A 12,798-nucleotide genomic window follows, 5' to 3' on the forward strand; every position below is an offset into this window, starting at 1 on the left:
TCAGTCTGAAATTTAGCAAGTTTTTTCTTAACTATGGTGTCACATTTAATCCTAAGATCTATTTCTATTTTTATTTTAATGCCTTTCCTGAAATCACTTATTTTCATCTCCATATTACCAAATTCACCACTGCCTCAGCTCACTTGCTGCTGCAACTCTTGTTCATGCCTTGGTTGCTTGGCTTCTGGTTGAACAATGTCTCAATTTTAAAATTCTTATCCTTGTTCTCAAGTCTGTCCATGGCCTTGCCTCACTTTGTCCCTGTAATTTTCTCCAGACCATAATCCTCTGAATATCCCATCTTTTCTAATTCTGTCCTCTTGTGGATCTGTAATTTTAATTGCTCCACCATTGTTGGCTGTGCCTTCAGTTGACTAGCTCCATTTTTGGCAAGACCCTTCCTATAATAGTCCAAAATAGTAACTCCCTCTCATAATGATTCAGTTTCTTCAGTACAGGCTGAAGGGCCTGTACTGTTCTATGTTTATTCATTCATGGGATGAGGGCGGCGCTAGCTTGGCTGCATTTATTGCCCATCCCTAATTGCCCAGAGGGCAGTTAAGAGTCAACCACATTGCTGTTGTTCTGGAGTCACATGTAGGCCAGACCAGGTAAGGATGGCAGTTTCCTTCCCTAAAGGGCATTAGTGAATCAGATGGTTTTCCCTTTCCCAACAATCAACAATGGATTCACAGTCATCATTAGACTCTTAATTCCAGATATTTACTGAATTCAAATTCCACCATCTGCCACGGCAGGATTCGAACCCAGATCCCCAGAACGTTGTCTGGGTCTCTGGATTAATAGTTCAGCGATAATATCAGAAGGCCATTGCCTCCCCATGCCTCGGTGCAGTGCCTTAGAACATTTCATTACCTTAAAGGCACCAGATAGATATGAGTGAGAGATAGTAGGAACTGCAGATGCTGGAGAATCCGAGACAACAAGGTGCAGGGCTGGATGAACACAGCAGGCCAAGCAGCATCATAGGAGCAGAGAGGCTGACGTTTCGGGCCTAGACCCTTCATCAGAAAAGGGGGAGGGGAAGGGGGTTTTTGAAATAAATAGGGAGAGAGTGGGAGGCGGATAGAAGAGGGATAGAGGAGAGGATAGGTGGAGAGGAAACAAACAGGTCGAAGAGGCGGGGATGGAGCCAGTAAAGGTGAGTGTAGGTAGGGAGTTAGGAAGGGGATAGGTCAGTCCAGGGAGGACGGACAGGTCAAGGGGGCGGGATGAGGTTGGTCGGTAGGAGATGGAGGTGCGGCTTGAGGTGGGAGGAGGGGATAGGTGGGAGGAAGAACAGGTTAGGGAGGCAGGGACGAGCTGGACTGGTTTTGGGATGCGGTAGGGGGAGGGGAGATTTTGAAACTTGTGAAATCCACCTTGATACCATTGGGCTGCAGGGTTCCCAAGCGGAATATGAGTTGCTGTTCCTGCAACCTTCGGGTGGCATCATTGTGGCACTGCAGGAGGCCCAGGATGGACATGTCATCTGAGGAATGGGAGGGGGAGTTGAAATGGTTCGCGACTGGGAGGTGCAGTTGTTTATTGCGAACCGAGCGTAGGTGTTCTGCAAAGCGGTCCCCGAGTCTCCGCTTGGTTTCCCCGATGTAGAGGTAGCCACACAGGGTACAGCGGATGCAGTATACCACATTGGCAGATGTGCAGGTGAACATCTGCTTGATGTGGAAAGTCTTCTTGGGGCCTGGGATGGGGGTGAGGGAGGAGGTATGGGGGCAGGTGTAGCACTTCCTGCGGTTGCAGGGAAAAGTGCCGGGTGCGGTGGGGGGAGGGGAGATTTTGAAACTTGTGAAATCCACATTGATACCATTGGGCTGCAGGGTTCCCAAGCGGAATATGAGTTGCTGTTCCTGCAACCTTCGGGTGGCATCGTTGTGGCACTGCAGGAGGCCCAGGATGGACATGTCGTCTGAGGAATGGGAGGGGGAGTTGAAATGGTTCGCGACTGGGAGGTGCAGTTGTTTATTGCGAACCGAGCGTAGGTGTTCTGCAAAGCGGTCCCCGAGCCTCTGCTTGGTTTCCCCGATGTAGAGGAAGCCACACCGGGTACAGCGGATGCAGTATACCACATTGGCAGATGTGCAGGTGAACATCTGCTTGATGTGGAAAGTCTTCTTGGGGCCTGGGATGGGGGTGAGGGAGGAGGTATGGGGGCAGGTGTAGCACTTCCTGCGGTTGCAGGGAAAAGTGCCGGGTGTGGTGGAGCTGGAGGGGAGTGTGGAGCGGACAAGGGAGTCACGGAGAGAGTTGTCCCTCCGGAAAGCAGATAAAGGTGGGGAGGGAAAGATGTCTTTGGTGGTGGGGTCGGATTGCAGATGGCGGAAGTGTCGGAGGATGATGCGTTGGATCCGGAGGTTGGTGGGGTGGTACGTGAGGACGAGGGGGATTCTTTTTTGGTTCTTATTGCGTGGACGGGGTGTGAGGGATGAGGTGCGGGAGATGTGGGAGACACGGTTGAGGGCGTTCTCGACCACCGAGGAGGGGAAGTTACGGTCCTTGAAAAACGAGGACAACTGAGATGTACGGGAGTGGAATGCCTCATCCTGGGAGCAGATGCGGCGGAGGCGAAGGAATTGGGAATAGGGGATAGCATTTTTGCAGGAAGGTGGGTGGGAGGAGGAGTATTCTAGGTAGCTGTGGGAGTCGGTGGGCTTGAAATGAATATCGGTTTCTAGATATGAGTCACTGTTGTTGTCGGTCATGAGTACATTTTTCTCAATTCTTCAATCACTTAATCAGGAAGCATGTTCTTGAAGTAACATACTTAAGAATTTTGTTTTTAGTCACAGAGCTAGAGGGACTCTATGTAATTTTAAATAATGTGACATCAGAATTCCTTCATTGCAATTTAAAGAATTGGGCTATCAAAATAGATGTGCAAGCAGATCTTTCAAGAAAACAATGTTTGGTTAAGAGATTTTAAATTCAGTGACAGAGCAAGTTTGGAAATTAAACATCATTTAGCCGAAAATTCCATAGTATTACCATCAGAGGGGACTTTTTAATGATATGGAATGAGAAAATGTGATGTTGGGTGAAAATAGAAATAGCAGAAACACTGACTAATATGTTGCCAACAAATGAAATTACTTTCACTGTTGACAGAGCAATCAATGCCCGAAAGCAGAGGTTCCATTGCATATTGTCCCATTTAGTAGCATTTCCTTTTTCATTTAGAAAGCTTGGCTGCAAACCCCTCGGATGTTAGGAGTTAGTCTTCAGTTTCCATCAATGATGTACTGAGGAAGCCATGCTTTAATAGAGTTGCTATTCAACAGATGCCATCTTAAACTTTGAGTAAAACTTCAAACTGTTCAAATCGATGTAAAGCATCATAGTACAATTCGTAGAAAAGTGCAAAGTTCTCTGGGTGTACTGGCCAATATTCCTCTCTCAACTATTTGCACTGTAGCTGTTACTTACCTGTATAATGTAAGTAAATGAATTGATTTGTGACATAATTGTTTTATAACATTTCTAATAAATATGATAAGTTTCAACATAAATGTAATATTTCCTTTTTTAATCAATTAGAAAAGGAAAGTGGGTGAAAAGATATAATGTCCTCCTAGCGAAAAATGCTTATCATGAAAATGAGCTTCACTTTCAATGAAATAAGGAATCATTTCACAGCATATAGAATCCTATTAGCCTGCGCCACGATAAAGTCACTTTAGCCATTGACCATATGAATCATCATGATTACTATACATTTCAGTTCTGAGAAATCTCATTGGCTAGTTTGGCCAATACCAAAAGTCCATGTGCACCTTCATAATAAATTATCACTAATAGGCACCACTTCATTGCTCTGTATAAAACAGTAGTTAAATAAAATTATAACATTAGAATAAACTTGTCTTATTTCCTTTTCGAGATCGTAGGAACTGCCGATGCTGGAGTCTGAGATAACAAGGTGTAGAGCTGGATGAACACAGCAGGCCAGGCAGCATCAGAGGAGCAGGAAAGCTGACGTTTCGGGTCATTTTCTGAAGAAGGTTCCAGACCCAAAATATCAGTTTTCCTGCTCCTCTGATGCTGCCTGGCCTGCTGTGTTCGTCCAGCTCCACACCTTGTTATTTCTTTTTATCTCTGTTTCCATTATCAAACTTGCTATTGCTCATTGACTGATCAAAAACCTGGAAGGCAGGAGGCAGACACCGAGATAGTAGTTGTAATGCGTGATCTTTGTATTTGCACAACAATGTTAATTATGAAGTTATCATGCTCATGTTTTTGTGAGGATAAACATTTCCTCATATTCTGATTGGCAATAATGTGGGGGCGCCAGTATTAGCCTGAGGTGGACAAGGTCAGAAATCACTCAACACCAGGTTATAGTCCAACAGATTTATTTGAAAACCCAAGCTTTCGGAGCCTCAGTCCTCATTCAGGTGTTAGTGAGAGTGGTAGTAACAGACACAAAATTTATAAGTAAAAGATCAAAGGGTCACACCCTTGCTGAGGATGCACGAACAAACCTAAGATGCTGTTAAATCTTTAACCAGTTAGAAGGTTTTAATTTGTTTAATATGTATATGTAAATCCCCGAATTCACACATACACACTTTCTGCCACCACGCGCGCACACACACACACACACACTCTTTCTCTTTCTCTATCTCTGTCTCTCTACCACCCCCCACCACACACACACACACACACACACACACAATCTCACTCTCTGTCTCTCCCCTCACACACACACTCACTCTCTCTACTCCACTCACAGACACTCATTGTCTCTCTCCCCTCTTTCTCTTTCTCTCTCTCTCACACACACATACACACACACACGTAAATCTATGGGGTGAATTTATATTTGCAGGTACATTTTATTTTGTTCAAAAAGCACATAATTTATAGACAGTCACTCAATGTAGCGTTGTATAATGTCCTACTTTAGAAATAAAACCAGTCTGACTCCAAGCCAAAACACAAACAGATTCTAAACAAGGCTTTACACCTAACATGCATTGTCTGACCTAAAATGTCACCTCTTCTTTACACTGATAAAACATTTTGTTCTCTCAGGGCCTTGATTGAAAGGAATTCAGGGATATACATATGCATATTAACCGATTAAAACCTTCTGACTAATTAAGGATTTAACAGCATCTTCGGTTTGTTTAATACATCCTCATCAATGGTGTGACCCTTTCATCTTTTACTTATGAATTCTATGTCTGCTACCACCTTACTAACTACCACCTTACTTACTACTGAAGAAAGAGCGAGGCTCCGAAAGCTTGTGTTTTCAAATAAACCTGTTGGACTATAAGTTGGTGTCATGTGATTGGCAATAAAGTTCAGCAAGTTTACTTTCAGCATAGTAAGGCATTAAACATGGCAATCAAGACATTCTGTTCTTTAAAAAAACACAAAAACTGATAAAAAACCTACAGATCTCGGAATTCTAAAGCAAAAACAAGAACTGCTAGAGAAACTCAGCAGGTCTGGCAACAGCTGTGGAGAGAAAACAGATAACATTTCAGGCCCAGTTACCCTTCTTCAGAAGAACCAATTGCAGGTATCATTCTGCTAATCTGTGACTATGTGGATAGCAGTTTACAATAAGAAATTGGGATAGAGAAAGTGCTGTTTTATATCCCTTCTTATACTTTCTTCTCTTTTCTTTCTTCCCTTCTGCTGGACTGTTCTGTGCCAGACAATAGTGCCACAAGCATTGACAGCCATTCAGGAGTTTGTGTATACAATAGATATCGGTCTAGATTGAAAATGTTGTTAGACTATTCAAATGTAAAGGGCAACTTAACTAAGCCAGATCTCGTTTTCATCTAATTCTAGAATAAATCACAAGATAGAAATCCTGGTTGTCTTTTCTCCTCTGGAACCCAGGGCTGATGTAACCACTTGCAGGTATCATTCTACAATATTAGTTGAAATTAGTCAGCTAGGCACAGGCCAGATGTAAAGCATGAGATGTGTTTCTTCTTACAGCTAATTGTTCTCTTCGGTAGCGCATTTGCCCACTGGGACAGCTTGATTGTTTTTTTTTCTGACAACTTCAGCAGGAAGGCTGGGCAAAATGAAAGAACAATGTACAGTTTGTAAACTCCAGAGATTTGGAAACAAAATTTTAACTGAAACTTCAGCTGGAGGACTATGGAAATCTTAGCGCCATCTTTCATATGAGATAAATAAAAGATTCGATGCCCACCATTTTGAAGAAGAAGGAAATACAATCCAATATTTATTCCCTCAAGCAATTCATAAAAATAATTATCTGTACATTATTACATTGCTGTTGTGCTAATATGCTATTGTGTTTGTTAAACTACAACAGCAACTACATTCCAAGAAAAAGGACTTCATTTATAAAGCACCTTTGTTCACAAGGTTGTGACAAGTGCAACATAATACTAATCTTCCTAATATTGTAGATGACCTGGCCGTTATCTTCAATCATCATCTGGGAGGCTACTTAGTTCCCCAGAAGTATTTTCACTTCCTTTATTGTCTTATTTTATGCCAAGGTCCCAGTATCTGTGGCATTTTGTTTTTCTTTTAGAACACTGTCTTGAACAGAATTAGTTTTCAGCTTGCAATACTACATTTGCATTTTACCTGCGCTTTTATTTCTTTCAGGTATGTTAAGTGAAGGCTTCATCTGTGGATTTCCTTACTGGAATGAAATTGAAAATGAAAACAAGATGAGACAGAAGGAGCAGAAGCAACAAAAACCTTCAGAGGATAACATGGTTCAAGAGCTGATTTCTGTCAGTAATTTTCAGAATTCATCTCAGGCTGAAGTTCCTAATGGGGCTCTGTCACTTCTTCAAAAGTGCAAGTCTATTTGCAGACCTTTCAGATTGAGTGCAAAGGAAAAAATAACAACACCATTGGTACAGCCCTCACAAGCCACATCAATCACAAGGCAAAAGTCCCTTGTTGTAGATATTCCAGGGAGCTCCAGTGTGAATAAGGAAACCTATTTGGTTCCCTCGTGTTGTAAAAGTATCTGTGATGATTACAATGACCTGCAGATTGCAGGAGATCAAGTGCTGCCAATTAGTTTGGAACCATCTGGCCTGACACCTGAGGGAAGCTACAATGCAAATATGGTCCCATTCTTGTATTCATCAGAGATTACACTGCCAATGGAGTCCCCCAAACTATCAGCAGAGTTCCCAAACAAGCCAGCCAACAGCGATACATCCTGTTGGCGAGTTTGCAGTGCGAGAGACAAAAGCATCATTCAGCATTCTCAGCCACTTACTAATTCAGAACTCAATGACTATCTTGAGCAGAAAGTTCTGGAACTGTACAAGCAGTATATGATGGACAGCATGGTGAGCAATGCATCCCCAACAAAAATCATGGAATCAGAACTCGTCATGAATAACGTCGATCAGATTAGCATGATACTTTCACGAGAACAGAATATGGAAACTACAAAGGCAAAGGACATGGTTATCAGTTGCCTGTTACGTGTTGCGAGTGAGATACAATCGAATGAACTCAGTACACCAAATTTACAGATATCTGCTTGAAAGAGAAAAAGTTTTATAAAAGTTTATTTGCATTTTAAGTATAACTTATTAAAGATTAATTAATTTTGACTAGGTTTGCCACATCCATGATTGAACAGGCAGCAGAATAGGACAGAGAAAGCATTGAGACAGTGAATCATAGAATCATAGAAAATAGGAGCAGGAGTAGGTCATTTAGCCCTTTTAGCCTGCTCCACCATTCACTATGATCATGGATGATCACCCAACTTAGTCCCCTGTTTCTGTTTTCTCCACATAGCCTATGATCCCTTTCGCCTTGTCTAACACCTTCTTAAACATATTCAATGCTGTGGTCTCAACTTTCTTTGGCAGAGAATTACAGAAGTTCACCGCTCTCTGTGTGAAGAAGTTTCTCCTTATCTCAGTCATAAATGGCCCACACCATATCCTTAGACAGTGATGCCTGGTTCTGGACTGCCTAGTCATCATGAACATCCTTCCTGTGTTTACCCTGTCGAGTCCTTAAGAATTTTATAGGTTTCTATGAGATCTCCCCCTCATTCTTCTAAACTGCAGTGAATATAAACTGAACCGATCCAGTGTCTCTTCATGTGTGAGGCCTGACATCCCAGGAATCAGTCTGCTAAACTTTTGTTGTGCTCTTTCCTTGTTATGGTTTGAATTCTGTCTTATTTTCTTACCTGCTGTTGAAATTGTTTCAAGACTTCACAAAAAAATTCAGAAGATTGAGGGGGGATCTTACAGAAACATATAAAATTATGAAGGGAATAGATAAGATAGAAGTAGAGAGGATGTTTCCACTGGCAGGCGAAGCTAGGACAAGAGGGCATAGCCTCAAGATTAGAGGGAGCAGATTTAGGACTGAACTGAGGAGGAATTTCTTCACCCAGAGGGTTGTTAATCTATGGAATTCCTTGCCCAGTGAAGTAGTTGACGCTACTTCAGTAAATGTTTTTAAAAAAAAGTAGATTTTTTTTGAACATTAAAGGAATTAAGGGATACAGTGAGAATGCGGGTAAGTGGATCTGAGTCCACGAAAGGATCAGCCATGATCTTGTTGAATGGCGGAGCGGGCTCGAAGGGCCAGACGGTCTACTCCTGCTCCTAGTTCTTATGTTCTTATGTTCACATATATGGCCTCCAAATTTCCCAAGTTGCTTCTCAGGAGTGTTGTGAAATAATATTTGGCCACAAGCCACAAAAGCAAATATTAGGAGAGGTGACCAAAGGAATAATGAAAGAGGTCATTTTAATGTGCACCTTTAAGGGGAAGAGAGAGAAAGAGAATTCCGGAGCTATGGGCCTTGGCAGCTGAAAATACAACCACAGAGGTACACTTATTAATATTACAGATGCACAAGTCACCAGAATTGGAGGAGTCTTGTGATCTCAGAGGGTTGTAAGCTTGGAGAAGACTACAGAATAAGGAAGGGGTAAGGCTATGGAAACATTTGAAAGTGAGAATAAGAATTTTAAGATCAATACTTTGCCAGACTGTTCTGTGTTGTAGGTCATCAAGTACAAGGGTAATGGGTGAATGACATTGGTGTCAATTAGGCTACAGGTACTTCCTGTTCTGGTTGAACTTATGTTTATAGAAGACAGTGGGCTAAGAGTGCATTGAAATAAGTAAGTTCAATAGAAAACAAATTCTGGATGGAAATTTCAACAGTAAATGTGCTGAGACAGGGGAAGAATTGGGTGCTGTCACAAAGAGGTAAATAGACAATCTTTGTGATGGTGTGGATATTCTGAGTCAAAATGACACCAAGTTTGTGAAGAGTTTCATTCAGCGTGAGCCAGTTTTCATGGGGAAGGATGGTGTCGGTAGCTAGAAAATACTCCCTGTGTCCAGGTCAATATTTATCTCCCTACCAATGCTTACAAACAAATTATTTGGTCCCTTATTCCAATGCTTTTCAAGGTATAGCACTGTGAGATGCCAACTTTCTAAAATTAATATATTTTAAAAGTACTTATTTGGCTGTAAAATACTTTGAGATGTCCTATTGTGAAATATGCTATATAAATCTAAGTTCTTGCTATAAACTTTACGAATGTTCCTAGTTTTCTGCATGGCAGATGCACGGTGAATTGTTGGTGGGTTTTCATGGTTGCATGTACCCCTCTCATTCTGGAGGATATGAGTGAAACTCTCAATAACATTCGAAAAAGGCAACAATAGTATTGTGCAGTGGGCCAAAAGTCTCTATGTTTGACAGCATAACTGCATGCAATTGTTCTGGGTACACCCATTCGGCATTTCTGAGCATAAATCTCCTCAAAGAGGTACTTTTATATCTGAGGGAATGTTGGGGCCATAATAATGACCTGAACTGAGAAACATAGCTCAATCATTTCAGGTTGAGTACTCTGGGGGCAATATGTCTAACTTTGATTTTGGGGGATGGTGATCAGTGGAAAATTGGCTCAATTTCCTAGACATTTCCACATAATCTTTTCAAGAACATGTCAGAAACAATAATATTGCGTTAATAACGCTATTATTGTAGCACCTGTAGCTTGAAGTTTAATGCTTAAATTAAAACTGCTTTGATCAACTTGAAGTCTTTTTAAATTTCAAAGTTTGTCCTAATCACATGTAATCAAACTAGTTAAAGTATTAGCTGTTTGAAAACTTTCAAGTCCTAATTGGTTACAATATTGTTCCCTTCATCCCTGGGACATGAGATTGAATCTTCTCAGTGCTGGCTGGAAGTATGCTGTCAATTCAATTTCAAGTGGATGCAAGTCCATTCCAGAAATCTTCTCTTTATACTCTCAGAAATTTGAAATCTCAGGGAGGTGGTATTGCTAGCAACTAATATAAGTACTACAAAACTGACCTTAGACTGCTTCATGGAAAGATTGAACATTAAACTGGTGATTCCTCAGGTAACTCATTTATACTGGACATGACTTCTTCATGCTAAAACAATATTGTGGATTTCCCTCAAAGGAAAGATACACTGCTTGTTGGCAGCCGCTAAACTGTGCTTAAGTCACAGATTGGACAAAGAATGGTTCGACATTGTATTCCTTAGAACATTGAAAACTTTATGTTGTTAAACAATGGAGTACTGTATATTGGTTATTACAATGAACAATTCCTATTTAATTGTCTTTCCCCAAATGATTGTATAATTAATTAGCTTTAAAAATAAGAGTGGATTAATGCCTGATTAGGAGACTGTAACATAAAGTAAACATCATTAGCTAAAAGATAATAGGTTGTCATGATGAATCTTAAAACAGGATCTAAATGGTCTTTTTCTCTGTTTCTCGCGTATCAGTTTTAGGAATTAGGTTTGGTTATGTTGACACCTTGGTGTTTAGCTATGTCCCATAAAAATCAACTTCAAGTGCACAGGAAGTTGGCTTGAAGGTTTTCCAGCTTTTTACCATAAATGAAATGTTGCTACTTGTATCAAAGCCAAATTGCAAATGGAAATAGTTTCATAATTTTAGATGCTAAAATCTTATTTTCTCAATGATACAAAATACAGTTTCAGTCATGTTATGCTATCAGTATTACTGAATCACACATTTTAAAAATTTGAAATTGTTTTGTGTTAATAGTTCAAACGTTGTCAAATATTTTATGTTAAACAACAATTTAAGACTTATTGTAGCCTTGTTAAATCATGTAGTCAGCATAATACTCCACTTTGGATTGGATGATTACTAAAGCATTTTTGTAATGTTTTAATCCTATTCAAGCTTTAAAATTAAACGATTGATTTATTTTCATCTTTATATATTAAATCCTATATTTCAATTCTATTTTCTGTTTTGGTTTAACAGAGCTAGTATTATGTGATATTAATTTTACTGTTTTGTTACTGTAAAAACATATTCCATTTCAGTAATTCTGCTGAAATATTTTCTTTAACTGCATGTTCTGAGAAGCAAGTTTTGAATTACTGTTTGCGAGGAGTGGTTAATGCAAATCAACTTTCAGACCTAGATTTCAAACATTAACTTTGTTTTGAACATGTGACAGCTATGATGTTGGGTCAAGCCAAAGAAGCTTTAGCTGTTGCTCAAGTTCTTCAACTGCATACCTTCACACTCATCTATTTTTCCTACTAAATTTCAGTTAGATTGCCACTATACATTTTTTTACTTGGAGCTTCATTTCCTGGCCTGAACTTCCAATGCAGGCCTTTTTAGAATTACAGAGCCTACCTTCTCAGGAAGCCTTACAGCACAGCACATGATCACTGCTGGAACCTAATTCACACCCCTTTTTTGTAGCTGTATCTGTCTTATTGTGAATCTAAAGCCTCTATGTCAATGAGAAAGGCTAAGAGGTGACCTTATAGAGGTTTATAAATCAGGGAGAGTGTGAATAGAGTAAATAAACAAGGTTTTTTCCGAGGGTGGGGGAGTCTAAAACTAGAAGGCATAGGGTTAAGTTGAGAGGGGAAAGATTTTAAAATGTCTTCAGGGGTAACTTTTTCATGCAGAGAGCGATGTGTGAATGGACTGAGCTGCCAGAGGAGTGGTGGAGGCAGGTACAATTACAACATTTGGAGGGGTAAATGAATAGGAAATGTTGAGAGCGATATGGGCCAAATGCTGGCAAATGGCATTAGGTGAGATTGGAATGTCTGGTGGGCCAGGACGAGTTAGATGAAGGGTCTGTTTCCATGCTGTATGATTCTATGATTCTGAGTTCTAAAGAAGGGTCACTCTGATTTCTCTCCACAGATGCTGCGAGACTTGCTGAGCTTTTCCAGCAATTTCTGAATTTGATTTTGATTTCCAGCATCTGCAGTTCTTTCGGATTTTATTGAGAAAGTAAATGTGTTAAGTATGTAGGTGATGGAAAAGAGTGGCAAATTGTTGGGAGAGGATATAGGGACTAAAAATGTGGCTGAGAGGAAGGAAACCAGGTGGGTCAGTGAGCGGCACTAAAGTAAAACAATGAACCATGGATGCTGAAGATCTGAAAAAAGAAACAGAAGTTACTAGAGAAACTCAGCTGCATCTCCAGAGGGAAAGCAGAGTCATAATGAAGATGGGTCACAGGACTCGATAGTTTAACTCTTCTTTCTCTCCACAGATGCTACCAGACCTGCTGAGCTTCTCCAACAATTTTGGTTTAGGGTCAGTGAGAGGGTTGGGTGTCAAGCAAGTGGCTGAGAGGGTAGGTTGCATGTCCAGGAGAATAGCTTTGGCCATGTGTGGAGGTTTGGTAAGGCAGTGAATGTAGAATGTAATAGTATAGTTAATCAGAAGTTACAGCAGGTTTAAAGCCATCTCACCATTCCTGGGC

The 12,798-nt window shown here is 40.7% G+C and overlaps 1 protein-coding gene across 2 annotated transcripts in view; it reads left to right on the forward strand.

Annotated features, from left to right (window-relative positions):
- Positions 1-11,273, forward strand: part of LOC109931374 (TLR adapter interacting with SLC15A4 on the lysosome) — a 15,468-nt gene extending 4,195 nt beyond the window's left edge. Inside the window, exons 2-3 of one of the 2 annotated variants that reach the window (XM_020530666.2) lie at positions 5,830-5,901; positions 6,631-11,273. In XM_020530666.2, the coding sequence (XP_020386255.1) occupies positions 6,633-7,535 (903 nt within the window). In that variant the 5' untranslated portion in view covers positions 5,830-5,901; positions 6,631-6,632 and the 3' untranslated portion in view covers positions 7,536-11,273. The remainder of the gene's footprint in view (positions 1-5,829; positions 5,902-6,630) is intronic. The other variant, XM_020530667.2, reaches the window with a different exon arrangement.
- Positions 11,274-12,798: the final 1,525 nt, after the last annotated feature.

The sequence above is a fragment of the Rhincodon typus genome, chromosome 11 (genome assembly GCF_021869965.1).
Source record: "Rhincodon typus isolate 14 chromosome 11, sRhiTyp1.1, whole genome shotgun sequence".
In the NCBI taxonomy this organism is placed as follows: Eukaryota; Metazoa; Chordata; class Chondrichthyes; order Orectolobiformes; family Rhincodontidae; genus Rhincodon; species Rhincodon typus.